This window comes from Octopus sinensis, linkage group LG25, assembly GCF_006345805.1.
Source record: "Octopus sinensis linkage group LG25, ASM634580v1, whole genome shotgun sequence".
Classification (NCBI taxonomy): Eukaryota; Metazoa; Mollusca; class Cephalopoda; order Octopoda; family Octopodidae; genus Octopus; species Octopus sinensis.
In genome coordinates this window covers 5085593-5103661 of record NC_043021.1, presented here as the reverse complement: position 1 = coordinate 5103661, position 18069 = coordinate 5085593, and the positions used below count along the sequence as shown (strand labels likewise).

Below are 18069 nucleotides of genomic sequence, written 5' to 3'. Positions count from 1 at the left end.
ACACACACACATATATATATATATATATATACACACACAATGGATTTCTTTCAGTTTCTGTCTACCAAATCCACTCATAAGGCTTTGGTTGGCCCGAGGCTAAAGTAGAAGACACTAATCCAAGGTGCCATGCAGTGCGTTTGAACCTGGATTAATGTGGTTAGGAAGCAAGCTACTTACCACACAGCTACACCCGTAGCATTTGATATTTTTATATATCACATCAATGTATATACTACATATCACATACATAAAATACAACAAATAACCTCTATGTCACACATGATAATACAACAGATATATATTGCAGTAAACTAAATAAAAATTGACTTGAACTAGGTTGACCCATCCAAGCCCATGTCAGCATGGAAAGTAGGCATGAAGCAGTAACATACTTGCATACATGTATGTCACTGCCTTAAATTAGTGTAAACAGGACACAGACCCTTAAATGTCAGAGGCATAATAACACTGCTTGGAGGTCCAGGATAAATGAAACAATTTGGAATGAACCAAAGTAGCAGTGGCTGTAATGATGATGATGATGATGATGGTGGTGCTAAGTAGGTGGGAAGGGTCCGACAACTAACAGTGCAGTGACTAAATAAAGAGAGTTTGAATAGTGATTCCAGTGAGAGAAGGGTCGAGGAGGAAGAGGGAAAGGTGTAAGGGAAAAGGAGGAAGGGAAAGAGTGAGAAAGAAGGGGATGGGGAGAAAGGAAAAGGATAGAGGGGGGAAGAGAAGAGGAGGAGAGAGAGAGAGAGAGATACAAGTAAGAATGATTTCTTTTAGTGTGACCCAAGGTCACATTTGAATGGCTGAGCAGATCAACCTTCAACATTTGATTGTTGATCCTTCTATGGGATCCTTTAAGGAACAAAAGGGCACAGGTTGGATGGGGGATGGAGGGAGGGAATTACATGCCATAAAGCATTCTTTCTGCTGCTTCACCACCTCTCTATCAAAGTTGACCTTTGCAGGATTAGAACCCAGAACATAAAGAGTTGGAACAAATACCCAATGGTGTTTTTTGTTTAAATTTTTTTTTTGACCAACACCACAACAGTTCTGCCCTTCTATCTTATTATTAAGTTTCTAACATGAACACAGGGACAGATAGATATTTGAGGGGTGAAAAAAAGTTGATTAGAATGAATTGGGAAAATGAAAAGCAGAGAGTGACCCGGGCAAAATTTGAACTCAAAAATATAAACAGGAAGAAATACTGCAAGATTAACGATTCTGTCAATCTACCATCCAATTAATCAGTACTGTTTCCAGCATAGGCACAAAGGCCAGAGGTTGGTCATTCACATCAACCTCAGTACATGACTGGTACTTAGTTTCATCCAATTCTGAAAGAAACGATGACCATGGCAGAACTGGAACTCAGAATTGGAACAAAAAGCAGTAAAATGTTACAAAACATTTTAGTCTATGTTTGAGAGATTCTTGAAAGAAAACAGGTAAGGAAAGCCCAAACTATAAAAGTATCAAACGAGAAATCTCAACATGGGAAAGAGTTACCTAGGGTCAATCAAGGGGCCGCACAGATCCAGGATTCCTCTGCCTGTCAAGAGCAAGTGCCTTCGAACTATGCTCTTTCACCTTTTGAAGAAATTAACCTTCTCCACACCCTTGTCTTGACAAATGGAACTTGAAGTTGACAAGGACCTGACCAAAGATGAACATATCAATCTTAAGGGGGGATAAAAAAAAAAAACCCACTCTCATCCTCAGCGGAAGAAAATTGCCAGTCCTCCCAGGACAAAAGTTGTAGCAATTCTTAAGATGGGCTTGATTGATAGCTAAATCAATCCTACACACAGCAGTTGTTTGACATGATTGTACGGTACCAAGCTTGCTTCCCAAACAGGATTCCAGGTTCAGTACCACTGTGTGGTACCTTGGTCAAGTGTCTTCTAATCTAGCCCCAGGTCAACCAAAGCTTTGTGAGTGCATTTTTGTAAATGGAAACTGAAATAAGCCCATTGTGTATATATATATATATACACACACACGCACACAAACTTATGTATGTGTTTATCCCTCACCCATTTGACAAGTGGTGTTGGTTTGGTTACATCCACATAAGAGTGTTGCACACCAAGGCACAAAGGACCAGGCTTTAAAAAAAAGCACTGAGGTTGATTTGTTACAATCCAATGAATGAAACAAGCAAAAAGTTAAGTTTGCATGAAGAGAGGTTTCGTTGTTCTGTATGGTCTTGGACATTAGCACACATCACACATTTGGGAGTGAGAAACGTTAAACCCAGTATTTATTTTGTCAATCCCAAGAAGACAAATGGTACAGTTAACCCCAACAATATTTGAAGCCAGTAATATTTTCTTACAAAGGCACACAGGTCTTAACACAGTGATAACAGCCCCCCTATTTGACTGTAAAAATAGTGATGTAAAGTAAAACTAGAAACTAACCCATTAGCAATAACCAGCCCAAGTATTCTGTTTTGTATACGAATCAGCCAGATCTCGCCCCTCATGTCTTCTCTGCAACATCATTCTAAAGATAGTCGAAAGCATTGATGTGGGTGCTGGTATCATGTAAGAAGCACACACTGTAAAGTGGTTGGCACCAAGAAGGGTATCCAGCCATAGAAACCAAGCCAAATAGACTATGGAACCTGATACAGGCCCTGGCTTTGCCAGTTCCTGTCAAGCTGTCCAACCCATGCCAGCATGGAAAACATTCAATGTTGATGGCGATGATAGAAACAAAGCCAGAAGTTTCAGAGAAAGGGTTAATTGATTAAACCTACCCGAGCATTTGACTAATATTATCGTTACCAATGTCGCCTTACTGGCACCTGTGCTGGTGGCATGTGTAAAAAGATTCGAGCGAGGTCGTTGCCAGTACTGCCTTACTGGCCCTCGTGCCAGTGGAACGTAAAAAGCACCCACTACACTCTCGGAGTGGTTGGCCTTAGGAAGGGCATCCAGCTGTAGAAACTCTGCCAAATCGAGATTGGAGCCTGGTGCAGCCATCTGGTTCGCCAGCCCTCAGTCAAAATCGTCCAACCCATGCTAGCAGGGAAAGCGGACGTTAAACGATGATGATGATTATATTGAAAACCCCAGAGGGATGAATAGTAAGATGGACTGCAGCAGGATTTGAAATAAAATACTGTAAAGACACCCTCCCTCACCGATCTTCTAATGACTGCCACTTCAAGAACAATCTTTCTTTGCAATAATGATTTATAATAACGAACCATATACAAGAATATTCTAGGTACATAAACCGCAGACAATAAAATACCAAGAGACAACAGCTGCATATGTTACTCCTATCACTCTTATTGCTGTTTAAACCCAGGTCAGTTTTGAACAAGCATATATCAAAGACCTAATCACAACCATCCTGTTGCAAGAAATACAAGACCACATTAACGAAATATCGCTGCTATTTCTAGCAGTTCAATCGATCATGTTTAAACTCCTTCACTGGCTCATCAAAATTATAGGAGGGTGAACTGACGAGGGTGCTTGTATGTGGTCGCTGGACATGCTAGAAATAGTAACCAAATCTCAGTTAATGTGACCGAGTTTCCTGTTTACAAGAAAGGACAAAATGGCCATGATGGGGAAAGCCTTTATTCATCGGTTTGTTTGATCAACGAAACTGGCTGAGCATTCAATAGTTTCGTCCTAAGTTCTGGTTTTGAACCCTACCAAGATGAACTTCACCCTTTGTTCTCCCAAGTACCAGTTACAAACTGATGGTCAGTCTTCAACTACCCCTCTCCACTCCTCTAAAAATACATTATGTTCATCGTTTAGATCAGCGAGTCCTAAACCTGGGTTCACATGACCCTTGGGGGGGGGGTCAGATAAGATCTTTTTTGTTAAAATTTATGAGCAATAAATTATTTATACTTCTACAACACACGAAATATTTTTATATTTTATGCAATTCCTAATATCTAAGTATAAAAATATAACAGAATTTTTTAAAACAACAAATGGCTGTGAGAGCCCACCTGGGTAAAAGAGGAATCAAGGGGGGTTCATAAGTAAAAAAAAATGGCTAAGAATGATTTAATCAGTTGCCCTTTCTTTGTTATCCTCTTAAAATCGAGGCCTGGTGCCTGTGTAAGAACTAAAAATTATGATAATTAAAAACGCAGGCACAAGACCAACGTTCTTAATGCTTGTGTGAAGATGTGGGGATTCAATCGACCTCAGTATTTTATTGAACAAACCAACAAGGGGCTTTTGTTTTATGCAGTCGCTTGACCTCCTAGAAATAGCTAAATCACCCTTAAACTGGTGGAGGGGGGGGGAGACACGACTCGTGAAAGAAAAATAAAAAATAGTAATCTCTTCATCAACATCCTTATTATTTGGGCTGCTCAGTCAAGGTGGGGGTTGAAGAAGCTAAACGGCAATCGGTATCCCTTGTTTAAGCGACTTCGAAAACAAAAATGGAGGCCAAAAAATAATAATAATAATAAAAAAAAAAAAGAAAAGCAAAGTGCAAACTCCCGACAGGATTTGAACTCGGAGCACAAAGGGGGCGTAATTGTAAAGGCCAAGCTATTCAACCCGTCGCTCCACCTTTCTGTTATCCACCACCCCATACTAAATTATAATAATGACTACTTTTTTACTGGTGAGGAGGAGGAGTTATAGTCACACTGAACAGAGCTAGTAAATTACTTGTAATTTCAAGACAACCAGGTAAAAAGTATTACACACGCTATATACATACATACATAGCGTGTAGTATGTATATATATATATATATACTACACGCTATCGCCATAGTATAATAGTTTAACATGTCAATGAAAATAGATAATATATGGCTGTAAGTCTATCCACCCCAGTATGTCACAAATATGGTTGGTAGATGTGAATGTGGTGTGTGATATATATATATATATATATATATATATATATATATATATACGTGAGCATTTTATATATATAACCATGTGTGTGCGTATGAGTATAAACGTAGAAGAAAAAGTACTCTATATGTGACCATGTGCGTGTGTGTACGAGTATAAATGTAGAAGTACTATATATATATATATACACATGTATATATAGCAGATCTTATTTAATTGAAGCCCGAGCTTTTACCTAGTCACTACTTTTTAGTTTCTACTTCCCGTTAGTCATGGATGTGTGTATATATACATCCGTATGCATACATGTGTTAGAGCGGTTCGTATATATATGTACGTACATACATACATATACCCGCCGTACGAGTACATACGTCTATAAATGCGGGTGGCACACATCTTTCACTCTCTCTCTCTCTCTCTCTCTCTCTATATATATATAATATATATATATATATATATATATATATATATATATTATATATATATATATATATATATATATATATACACACACAGAGTGTATATGTGACAGTATCATATTAGGTTGTGGCGATAGACAACTGATTCGTGATATTTATTTCCACACACAGAAAACGATATTGCTCAGCGAAAGCAAAAACTCCTCTCGTAACAAGGAGGATACTTAGAGAAAAAAGACAAGGATCAGGAGATCTCAATAGACATATATTTGTGCGTATATACATTTACACACACTCACACACACACTTTTATTAATATTTAGCACAACAGAGTGAATCAAGGCCCAAGAGTTTCGTGTGTTGGCATATATAAAATAAAGACGACATTGAATAACGCCACTGAAAAATATATACATACGCTCATGTATGCTTGTGCGTGTGTGTGTATATATATATATATATACATACGCTCATGTATGGTTGTGCGTGTGTATATATATTTACATACGCTCATGTATGCTTGTGCGCGCGTGTGTGTATGTATATATATATATTTATATATATATATATATATATACATACATACGCTCATGTATGCTTGTGCGTGTGTATGTATATATATGTATACATACATATATACATACATACACACACACTAGAATGTGCGCGTATATATCTATGCATGTATATAATTACGCGAGCGCGTACCGCCCATCATGGGCAAAGAGAACAGAACGAATTCATTTATGGTGTCGCATAAGCAATGTGAACAGAACAAAAACTCGGAGTAGCTTACAGAGTGAAACCTCAGCCTTAGTAGTCGCACTGTAAAAAGAACTCAATATTTGAAAGACAGCCTCCGATATATATATATATATATATATATATGTATGTATATATATATATGCGAGGAATGCATGTGAATATGTTTAAGTATGTGTGTATAAATGTCTGTTTAAGAATGTATGTGGGAGTGTTTAGAAACGTGTTTTAAGTGTGTGTGTGGTGTGTATATGTATGTATTTAAGAAATGTCTGACTGCGCGTATATATATATGTTGTTGAAATAAAATAAAATAATAACGGCAGCAAAAGATGAGTTAGTCAAATAAATTACCTTTCATTTGTTTGTCAAACTCAAGTTGGTAGTCTCCAGCTAAATAAGATATGGAAGTTCGCGAGGGTGGGATTAAAATATTTAGACCAGATATATTTCAAACATCGATATCAGAAAGAAAAGAAAAAATAAGAAGAAAATGTGACAACGCGAAGAGGTAGACACATTCCTTCCTACAAAAGGGACAGGACATACACACACACAGAAGAAGAAGAAGTGGGTGTATATATGTGTATGCGTGTGTGTGTGTGTGTCAACGGCTTCGAAAAGCAGGAGGACCAGATGGCAATTTCAGAAAGTCAACAAGGAATGATTAGAACAGCTGGTGAGGCTCCGATAACAACAGTTGATGATGATAGGATTGGGAGTGGTGTGTGTGTGAGTGTGTATGTATGTGTGTGCGCGTGTGTGTATGTGTGTGCGCGTGTGTATTTACGTCAAGGAATGGTGTACGTGTTTTAATATTGAAGTGTGTGTGTGTGTGTGCAGCGACGGCGCACATACACACATACATACAGAAATGTGCATGCGCGCGCGTGTGTGCGTGTGTGTGTACGCGTGCACTTTTAAGTACTTATATATATATATGTGTGTGTGTGTGTGTGTGTGTTAGTATGCGGCTGTGTTTGCTACAATATCAAAAGGAAGAGAGGGGGAGGAGAGAAAAAAAAAGATGGTGACAAACAAAAAGAGAGGAATAGTAATAATTTTTTTCACAAACCTGTATCAGAACGCTCTGGAAAAAAAAAACCTCAACTTGACTTCTCTGTTTGTTCGCTCAAATAAAAGGACAACCAGAGAAGAAGACCTGTAAAAATTTTCCCACTAGAGGAAGGTAGAGTTTGGGCGAAGAGAGGAGGGAGGGCGGGCGGCAGCGGCAAAGACTAGGTAAGGTAGGTAGGTAGGTAGGTTTAGGCCGCGGCGTGTGTGTGTGAGAAGATGAGAGGAAGGGCGACTTGGTGGTAAAAGCGACACCAAGCCAAGAAACAAGTCCAGGCCAGGTCAACTTAAACCAGTGACCAACGTCAGACGAAAGACAGAGATAGAAATGTCGAGTGACTGTATGCATGTATGTATGTATGTATGTATGTGTGAGTGAGTGTGTATATGTGTGTGTGTGTGTGTTTGGTGTCTGTCCCCCAAGTCCCACTGAAAAGAAGGCAACGGTTTGTGCGCCTGGGTAACGCGAGCAGCTCTCGCTTGGGCGGTGAGAAATGAAAGACAAGAACGGGTAGAGGCGATGAACGACGGATAGATAGATAGATAGAAAGATAGATAAATAGACAGATAGGAAGAAAGAAAGAAGCGGGGGGAACACACACCAAAAAAAAAGAAAATTCAACTTCACCTACACAGATACTAATTATGCCACATTCTTTGTGAAAGATGGAGGGGGTGGTACTCTCTCCGCTATACATACATACATAGCCTGTACAGCGAGCTTTTAAACTGCTGCTGCTACTACTACTACTACTACTAGTAGAGATACTAAATTCTGTCGTCGCTACCACCCACTACTACCACTGTTACTCTTGTTGCTACAGTGTGGTAGCAGCAGCAGCAGCAGCGCCCGAGGTACCAGTAATTACAGTAGCACAGCAACAGTTTATATATACAGAAATATGCATACAAACGCACACACATCGTTACACAAAGACATATCTTCATACACGTGCGCATATATATATATATATATATGATATACATATAACACACATCCTTGTATACTGAGGTATATCCTTTATAAATATATATATATATGTATACTGAGGTATATCCTTTATAAATATATATATATATATATATATACACACAAATTTTTAACTATACATACATGCACGCACAAATACACATATAGACACGTGTGTATATATGATATATATATATATAACACACATCCTTATATACTGATGTATATGCTTTATAAACATATATATATATATATACACACACATCCTTATATACTGATGTATATGCTTTATAAACATATATATATATATATATACACACACACAAATCTTTATACATACACGCACTCACAAATACACATACATAGACGCACGTGTGTATATATATGATATACATATAAACACACATCCTTATATACTGAGCTATATCCTTTATAAACACACACATATATATATATATATATACACACACACACAAATCTTTAACTACACATACACGCACGCACAAATACACATACATAGACACACGTGTGTATATATGATATACATATAACACATCCTTATATACTGAGCTGTATCCTTTATATATAAATATATATTAAATCTGTACATCACCCCCAATACTCCTAACATTATATATATATATATATATATATATATATATATATATATACATGCACACACACAAATGTTTAACTATACATACATGCACGCACAAATACACATACATAGACACACGTAGTAGTAGTAAATGTTATCAAAACAGCCGTTGTCGTTGCATCCTACATCAACCACAAGAACAACAACAAATACAGCAGCAGTAAATACTGTCGTTACGACGACCGCAAAACAGAAATAGCAGTCAAATCCTCCCAAAACCAAACCACACCACGCTACGCTACACCGTTTAAATATATATTTCTTTACTACCCACAAGGGGCTAAACACAGAGGGGACAAACAAGGACAGACAAAGGGATTAAGTCGACTACATCGACCCCAGTGCGTAACTTGGTACTTAATTTATCGACCCCGAAAGGATGAAAGGCATCCAAAACCACACCACGCTACACCGTTTAAATATATATTTCTTTACTACCCACAAGGGGCTAAACACAGAGGGGACAAACAAGGACAGACAAAGGGATTAAGTCGACTACATCGACCCCCCAGTGCGTAACTGGTACTTAATTTATCGACCCCGAAAGGATGAAAGGCATCCAAAACCACACCACGCTACACCGTTTTAAAATATATATTCAAGGAAGTGTGCTTATATATATACGACAAGATGGTCACGGCTAGAACACCCAATGCCATTTATTTATCTATTTTATTTTATTTATACACAAATAAGTATAAGACTTGTGTGATTACAGCCACAGCAACAACAGAAATTGCGTAAGGAGAGGGACTTTCGTGGCTGTTATCGATTTCTGTAGAGAAAGTACAAAAGGCCACAGATTTCATTTTAATATTTTATTTTTTTGTGGGTGGTTGGTGTGCGATGCTGGTGGTGAAACGGGTAGAATCGATTCGGTTCTATTCTAATTAACCCTTAATATATAACTGATATATGTTGGGTTTTTTTTTTTTTATTTCTCTCGACAGGACATTTTTCTTTTATTACACAATTCCGTAGAAAGACGATCTCTCTCCCTGCAATCCCACCCCCCGCCGTTCCTCCCTCCCTCGCTGAGGGATTTGAACTGAGAATTGTTTAAAAAGGATGATGGTTTAATATAAACTGATAGTGTTTTGCATTGAGCATTCTACCACCATCACCATCGCCACCTCTGCCTGTGTCGAGTGAGAGAGGAGGAGGGGGAGGAGAAAATACAAAGAAGGAAAGAGAAGACACAAGACTTGGAGTCAGTAGGAAAAGGGAGACAAGACTGAAATAGAGAGGGGAGGATAGAGTGGAAGAGAGGCAAGAGGAGAGAAGAGACAGAAGCGAAGAGAGACAAGAGGAGGGTAGGAGAGAAGAGACAGAAGCGAAAAGAGAGACAAGAGGAGGGTAGGAGAGAAGAGACAGAAGGGAAGAGAGGCAAGAGGAGGGTAGGAGAGAAGAGACGGGAGACAAGAAATACAAGAGAGAAAACGGGGGTACTAAAGTGGAAGGAGGGGTGATGACAAAGAGAGGAAGTAAAAATATAGAAAGGAGAAGAGAGAGAGAAAACGGGGGAAGATATAACAGAAGAGAGAGAGAGAGTGAGCGAGGCAGAAGAGATATCACACACCTCTGCACTGAGGAACTGGTACGAAGACTACGTAATAAACCGAGTATCCAGCTTAGGATCTCGTGACACAAACGTATCTGAGAACAGCTCGATATTGTATGAGAAACCGGGTAGGGAGGTGAGAAGGGATTTTTCGTCAGAGAAAATTCGCCTTCGTTTATGTCATCTTGTTTATTTTCATTAAGGCTTAAACTATTTAATTCTGAAAACGCAAGATGTAGTAATAATAATAATAATAATAATAATAGGGACTAAAAAGCATGGTGGACTTTGTATGGTTATTTTATTTGCTAGAAATAACAACCAAATCATTATCCGAAACTTACCATCTTTAGAAAAAAAAAACAGAAACATTGAATAGGCGCAGGAGTGGCTGTGTGGTAAGTAGCTTGCTTACCAACCACATGCTTCCGGGTTCAGTCCCACTGCGTGGCATCTTGGGCAAGTGTCTTCTGCTATAGCCCCGGACCGACCAATGCCTTGTGAGTGGATTTGGTAGACGGAAACTGAAAGAAGCCTGTCGTATATATGTACATATATATATATATGTGTGTGTGTTTGTCCCCCTAGCATTGCTTGACAACCGATGCTGGTGTGTTTACGTCCCCGTAACCTAGCGGTTCGGCAAAAGGAGACCGATAGAATAAGTACTGGGCTTATAAAGAATAAGTCCCGGGGTCGATTTGCTCGACTAAAGGCGGTGCTTCAGCATGGCCACAGTCAAATGACTGAAACAAGTAAAAGAGTAATGTCCTGAAAATAGACGTGGATGCTCATGGCTGGAATGCTTTAAAGCTCGACAACAACAACAATAATCAGTTGGGGCAATTAGAAAATATTGGTATTTAATTAATCTCCCTTATGTTGGGAGCTGAAAAATCCTATTGCCAAAGAAGGAAAGGTCAGCATTGCCTTTCATCACTGTGGAGATTGTGGGGGTAGTGAGAGAGTAGAAGTTGAAATATAGAAATACCAGTTATATACGCGGGTTTGATTTAATGCGTTTTGGCCGAAGCCAGTGCCGCCTCGACTGGCTTCCGTGCCGGTGACACATGAAATGCACCAATCCGACCGTAGCCGTTGCCAGCCTCGCCTGGCACCTGTGCAGGTGGCACGTAAAAAGCACCATCCGATCATGGCCGGTTGCCAGCCTTGTCTGGCACCTGTGCAGGTGGCACGTAAAAAGCACCCACTACACTCACGGAGTGGTTGGCGTTAGGAAGGGCATCCAGCTGTAGAAATATTGCCAGATAAGACCGGAGCCTGGTGCAGCATTCTGGCTTCCCAGATCCCCGTTCGAACCGTTCAACCCATGCTAGCATGGAGAACGGACGTTAAACGATGATGATGATGATGACGACTCCATTTCCTGGAAATCGACTGACTCTGCTGTGCCAATATAAGAAATCAATATTTGCATAGATTCAAAAAAGGGTGTCTGTGTGTGTTTTACTGGTCTCAATCACTGGACTCTGCCCAGTTGGAGGTTACTTACTGCCTTACAGGGTTTAGTCAGACAAACGAGCCCCAGTTCTTTTCTAAAAAGCTGGTTGTTTATACTCTTTACTCTTTTACTTGTTTCAGTCATTTGACTGCAGCCATGCTGGAGCACCGCCTTTTTTAGTCGAGCAACTCGACCCCGGGACTTTTTCTTTTGTAAGCCCAGTACTTATTCTATCGGTCTCTTTTGCTGAACCGCTAGGTAACGGGGACATAAACACACCAGCATCGGATGTCAAGCAATGCTAGGGACACAAACAGACACACAAACACGCATATATATATATATATATATATATTATATATATATATATATATATATATATATATACATACACACATATATACTACAGGCTTCTTTCAGTTTCTGTCTACCAAATCCACTCACAAGGCTTTGGTCGGCCCGAGGCTATAGTAGAAGACACTTGCTCAAGGTGCCATGCAGTGGGACTGAACCCAGAACCATGTGGTTGGTAAACAAGCTACTTACCACACAGCCAATCCTATCTTTCAGTTTCTTTTGTTAAATTAAGTTACACGGACATAAACAAACCAACACCAGCTGTCAAGCGATGGTGGGGGACAAACACACATGACTGGCTTTGTCAACCAAATTCAACCCACAAGGCTTTGGTTGGCCTAGGGCTATAGCAGAAAACCTTACCCAAGCTGCCACGCAGTGGGACTGAACTCAGGACCAATATGTTGGGAAGCAAACTTCTTAACTACACAGTCGTGTGTGTGCATGTTTGTATAAATCCAGCTCTGAGCTGATGGATGGGACAACAAATTTGTCCTGTTGTAGACTGCTCTCCCCACCCCATAAAATATCCAGTGACCTTGACCTTTTCAGACCTGTGGTGTTGGGACTGTCTTTGGAGGCTGAGGCAAAATAGGAGGAATAGAGTTAGCCTGGAGCGAAAGGTAGGTACTTCAGAACAGCAGAAACTATTATATATAGTAGACACAGAGAGAAAAACTGCTGAGGATACAAGTTAAAGGTTGAAGACTGTTGGTGATAGAAGCTGTGCCAAAATCAAATAGTCTCCATTTGAATGTGGTCAAACAAGAAATCCTGACCAATGGTCAATTTAGATTACTTTAAGACAAGAAGTTTATAACATGAAATCTGAGGAAGTCTATGGCAAACTGTTATGTAAAGGGTTAGGTAGGAACAGTCCTTAATGAATTATTTTTTTCTTTCTTGATGAGTCAGGAGAAAAGAATAGTACCCAATGGCCCAGTGGTTAGGGCAGCGGACTTGCGGTTTCGATTCCCAGACCGGGCGTTGTGAGTGTTTATTGAGCGAAAACACCTAAAGCTCCCCGAGGCTCCGGCAGGGGATGGTGGTGATCCCTGCTGTACTCTTTCACCACAACTTTCTCTCACTCTTACTTCCTGTTTTGTTGTACCTGTATTTAAAGGGCCGGCCTTGTCACTCTCTGTGTCACGCTGATATCCCCGAGAAGTACGTTAAGGGTACACGTGTCTGTGGAGTGCTCAGCCACTTACACGTAATTCACGAGCTGGCTGTTCCGTTGATTCGGATCAACCGGAACTCGTCGTCGTAACCGACGGAGTGCTTCCACCCCAAAAACCTTTACGAGCCCTCCAAAACTGGCAGTTTTGTTGCTATTCACATTCTTTTTAACCAGGGGTGGGCAAACTTTTTTGATCGCGGGCCGCACAGTGCGTCTTTGGAATCTTGGAGGGCCTATTTATAAAAAGCAAGTGAAAATTGTGAATTACCGTACAGTTACGAAGTATCTGCATAGAAGTTGGGATTCATAAAAGCTCTCGGCGGGCCGCATGAAAACCTATGGCGGGCCGCATGCGGCCCGCGGGCCGTAGTTTGCCCACCCCTGTTTTAAACAGTCGCAGGTCAACACATGCAAGGGAGAAAGAACGGGACATAGGAGTTGATGCACAGACTCTGGTGACGTTGGATGCAACAATGGAGAGAGAATCAAGAAAAAGGTGGGGGAGAGAAAAGTGGATTGGTGGTGGGTACCGGAGTGATGACTGTACAAGACTCACCAGCTCTGAGGAACTGATGCAATTATAGTCATTATAGTCAAAAATAAGATGTAGTAGTCACAAATAGAACAGCTGATCATCAGCCTGCTTAGGAGTGTCACTTCCTATTGTACAGCAGTTCAGCTCAACCATAAAAATTGCTAACATGATAGTTAAATCTTCTTACTGACTGTGATGTTCTTAGAGACAGTCATGAATGGAATGTCTGATCATCAACCTACTTGATCAGGAGGTTGTTTGGGATATAAAGAACAGCAGACAACACTTCCTACAGCAGTTCAGCTTAGCCCCAGCCATATAAATTGTTAACAGGATGGTTAAATCTTCTTACTGTGATGTTCTTAAACTGCTGGGAACCATACACTTATCACAGATGGAATAACCAGAAAAGAAAAGTGGGGTGCTAGAGGCAACAAGAAAAAAAAAAAAATCAACCAACCAAAAATGAAAAGGGTGCGACCATCCTTAACCCTTTAGTGATCACATTATTCTGCCAAAATTAATGCTTCTTCATCTACATTGTTTTGAACTAATCATGCATTATCTTGTAGCTATTAGATTTTAATGAGGTAGCTGTTAATTTTTAAAACGATATTGTAGGGTTGGTGTGAGAGACCAGATCTGGCCAGTTTGAACATAAAACAGGCAGAATACTTTTGGCTGGATATGGCCGGTTTAAATGCTTAAGGTTTAAATTCAGTAAAATTACTCAGCAGGAGAGATGTTGCCAAGAAAAGGTTTATTAACCATTCTTTCACTCAGTAATGTTTATTTAGAGAAAACAACAGAAAAGAAAAAAGGTGGAAAACCAGTACAGGAGACCATCACAAGCCAATGAAAAGATTTCCTCAGGAACAGTTGATATGTTGGAAGTAGCAACCAAACTCCCCTCAACTCTTTAGCATTGAAATTACTCTGTCAAATGTAATGCATATTGGTTTGATTTAATCTGCATTATCTTGTAGCTTTGAGAGTGTGATATGATGGTTTATTTTTAGAATAGCATTGTGGATGGAAGCACTCCGTCGGTTACGACGACGAGGGTTCCGGTTGATCCGAATCAACGAAACAGCCTGCTCGTGAAATTAACGTGTAAGTGGCTGAGCACTCCACAGACACATGTACCCTTAACAAGTGACAAGGCCGGCCCTTTGAAATACAGGTACAACAGAAACAGGAAGTAAGAGTGAGAGAAAGTTGTGGTGAAAGAGTACAGCAGGGATCACCACCATACCCTGCCGGAGCCTCGTGGAGCTTTACGTGTTTTCGCTCAATAAACACTCACAATGCCCGGTCTGGGAATCGAAACCGCGATCCTATGACCGCGAGTCCGCTGCCGTAACCACTGGGCCATTGCGCCTCCACTAGCATTGTAGAGTAGATGTGAGAGGCCATATTTTGGCCAACTTGAACTTAAAAACATTTACGGTCAATTTGAATGCTAAAGGTTAAATCATACTTTATAATTTTTATCTTTCACTTGTTTCGGTCATTAAACTGCAGCCATACTGGGGGCACTGCTGAAGTGCTAAGCTACGGGGATGTAAACACACCAACACTGGTTGTCAAGCAATGGTCAGGAACAAACACAGATGCAATGAGTGTTTTGTTAAGGAAAAAGCTTAGTTGTCAATCAGAAGTGAATATGACCTGGTGGCATGTACCAGGCTTTCAATAATTGTTTTAGGTGCCTTTTTTAGTACCAAGCAGGCATAGACACTCTCTTGGACATTCTACCATTGATCTGGTAGAGCATCACAGATGTGAGAATTGCACCAGCTATTGGTTGGTACTCATTTGCAGCTGAGCAGACTGGAACGAAAGGAGGTGCCCTTGCTCAAGGACATGATGCATTGTTGCCTAGTCTGAGAACTGAACTCAAGATCAAGCCATTCGGCACCTTCACACATTCTTAGACAAACACATACATACACACACACGGCCAAAATGCTCTTCCAGCTGCCAACCCTTTTAGTTACTTCTGACACACAGGAACACATATCACCACTACCATCACTAGTTAACGTCCACCTGTCCATGTCTGCATGGGTCAGATGGAATTTGATGAAGCAGAGTTTTCTATGGCCAAATGCCCTTACTACCACCAACCCTCACCTGTTTCCTGGCCAGGCATTATTTCCCTATAACCAAACATGCTTTCATGGAAGACTGGAAATGAACAACATTGCTTGTATGAAAGTTATACTCATTTATATTTATCACATGATTTCAAGGCAAGGGTATACAAATAAACACACACACTGAGCCAGACAGAATCTGTTGAGGTAGATTTTCTATGGCTTGATGTCCTTGCTGTCACCAACCTTCACCTATTTTCAGGCTAGGTATTACTTCCCAATATATTTCTTTACTACCCACAAGGGGCTAAACATAGAGAGGACAAACAAGGACGGACAAAGGAATTAAGTCGATTGCATCGTCCCCAGTGCGTAACTGGTACTTAATTTATTGACCCCGAGAGGATGAAAGGTAAAGTCGACCTTGGCGGAATTTGAACTCAGAACGTAACGGCAGACGAAATACGGCTACGCATTTCGCCCGGCGTGTGAACGTTTCTGCCAGCACGCCGCCTTCCCTGTAGCCAGGCATGTTTTCCACGGAAGATTGGAAACAAAAAAACATCACTTGTATGAGGGTGATAAAGGCAAACCTAAATACACACATATACATAATCGGTGGACGCACGCAGTTGTCGGGTGGTACCTGCGCGAGCAGAAAAGACCACCCGGAAGACCTCCACGATGGTGGAGTTATGATTTCAGGAGGAAGATTGGGATCACGTGGATGAGAAAGGCGTGATCCAGAGAGGAGTGGACAGCGTGCTGTGACCAGCGGTGTCAAATGGACGCCTGACGGACTGGTCGGTCAAGGTGATGGTGATATACATAAATGTGCGAGTGTTGCTTAAAAGGCACCCAGCACACTCTGTAGAGTGGTTGGCATTACAAAGGGCAACCAGCTATAGAAGCCAAGCCAAATCAAACTGGAACCTAATGCAGCTCTCTGGCTTGCCAGCTCAGCTCAAACTGTTCAACCCATGCCAGCATGGAAAATGGACATCAAAGGATGATGATACACATGTACACATAACAGGCTTCTTCCAGTTTCCGACAACCAAATCCATTCACAAGGCTTTGGTTGACCTGGAGCTATAGTAGAAGACAAAATAAAGCGGCAAGCTGGCAGAAACGTTAGCACGCCAGGCGAAATGCGTAGCCGTATTTCGCCTGCCGTTATGTTCTGGGTTCAAATTCCGCCGAGATTGACTTTGCTTTTCAGCCTTTCGGAGTTGATAAATTAAGTACCAGTTACGCACTGGGGTCGATGTAATCGACTTAATCCGTTTATATCTGTCTTGTTTGTCCCCTCTGTGTTTCGCCCCCTTGTGGGTAGTAAAGGAATATATAGTAGAAGACAATTCACCAAGATGCACACAGTGGGACAGAGCCTGAGACCACATGGTTAGGAAAGAAGCTGCTTAACACCCCACAGCTGTGAATCTATTAAAAAAAAAAAAAGAACAGAATACACATAGGCGCAGGGGTGGCTGTGTGGTAAGTAGCTTGCTTACCAACCACATGGTTCCGGGTTCAGTCCCACTGCGTGGCATCTTGGGCAAGTGTCTTCTGCTATAGCCTCGGGCTGACCAAAACCTTGTGAGTGGATTTGGTAGACGGAAACTGAAAGAAGCCTGTCGTATATATGTGTGTATATATATATATGTGTGTGTGTGTGTGTGTCTGTGTTTGTCCCCCTAGCATTGCTGGTGTGTTTACGTCACCGTAACTTAGCGGTTCGGCAAAAGAGACCGATAGAATAAGTACTGGGCTTACAAAAGAATAAGTCCCGGGGTTGATTTGCTCGACTAAAGGCGGTGCTCCAGCATGGCCGCAGTCAAATGACTGAAACAAGTATAAGAGTAAAAGAGAGAGTAAGAGGTCTAAAGCTAAACGGGGGAGGGGAGCCTGCATCACTCCCATACATTTCTTAACACCAACGCACCAACAATAACAACAAAAACAACCCAGGGACGGAAATTGTACATGGATGTGTATGAGGGGGGGTGTAGAATAGAATAAAATAAATAAAATAAAATCACATTCAAATGGGGTTTCTTCACAAAAAAAAAAAAAATTTACAGATTTGTTTTGATTTAATTTCAATTTCTTT

At 40.7% G+C, this 18069-nt stretch overlaps 1 protein-coding gene across 5 annotated transcripts in view; it reads right to left on the bottom strand.

Moving 5' to 3' along the window:
* LOC115224289 (rho GTPase-activating protein gacU) overlaps window positions 1-18069 on the bottom strand; it is a 195931-nt gene that overhangs the window by 58592 nt on the left and 119270 nt on the right. The window contains exon 1 of one of the 5 annotated variants that reach the window (XM_029795114.2): window positions 6415-6789. The exons of the other annotated variants lie outside the window; for them this stretch is intronic. Within the exon in view, the coding sequence (XP_029650974.1) occupies window positions 6415-6421 (7 nt within the window). The 5' untranslated portion in view covers window positions 6422-6789. Of the gene's footprint in view, window positions 1-6414; window positions 6790-18069 lie in introns of those variants that run through there. 5 annotated transcript variants of the gene reach the window in all.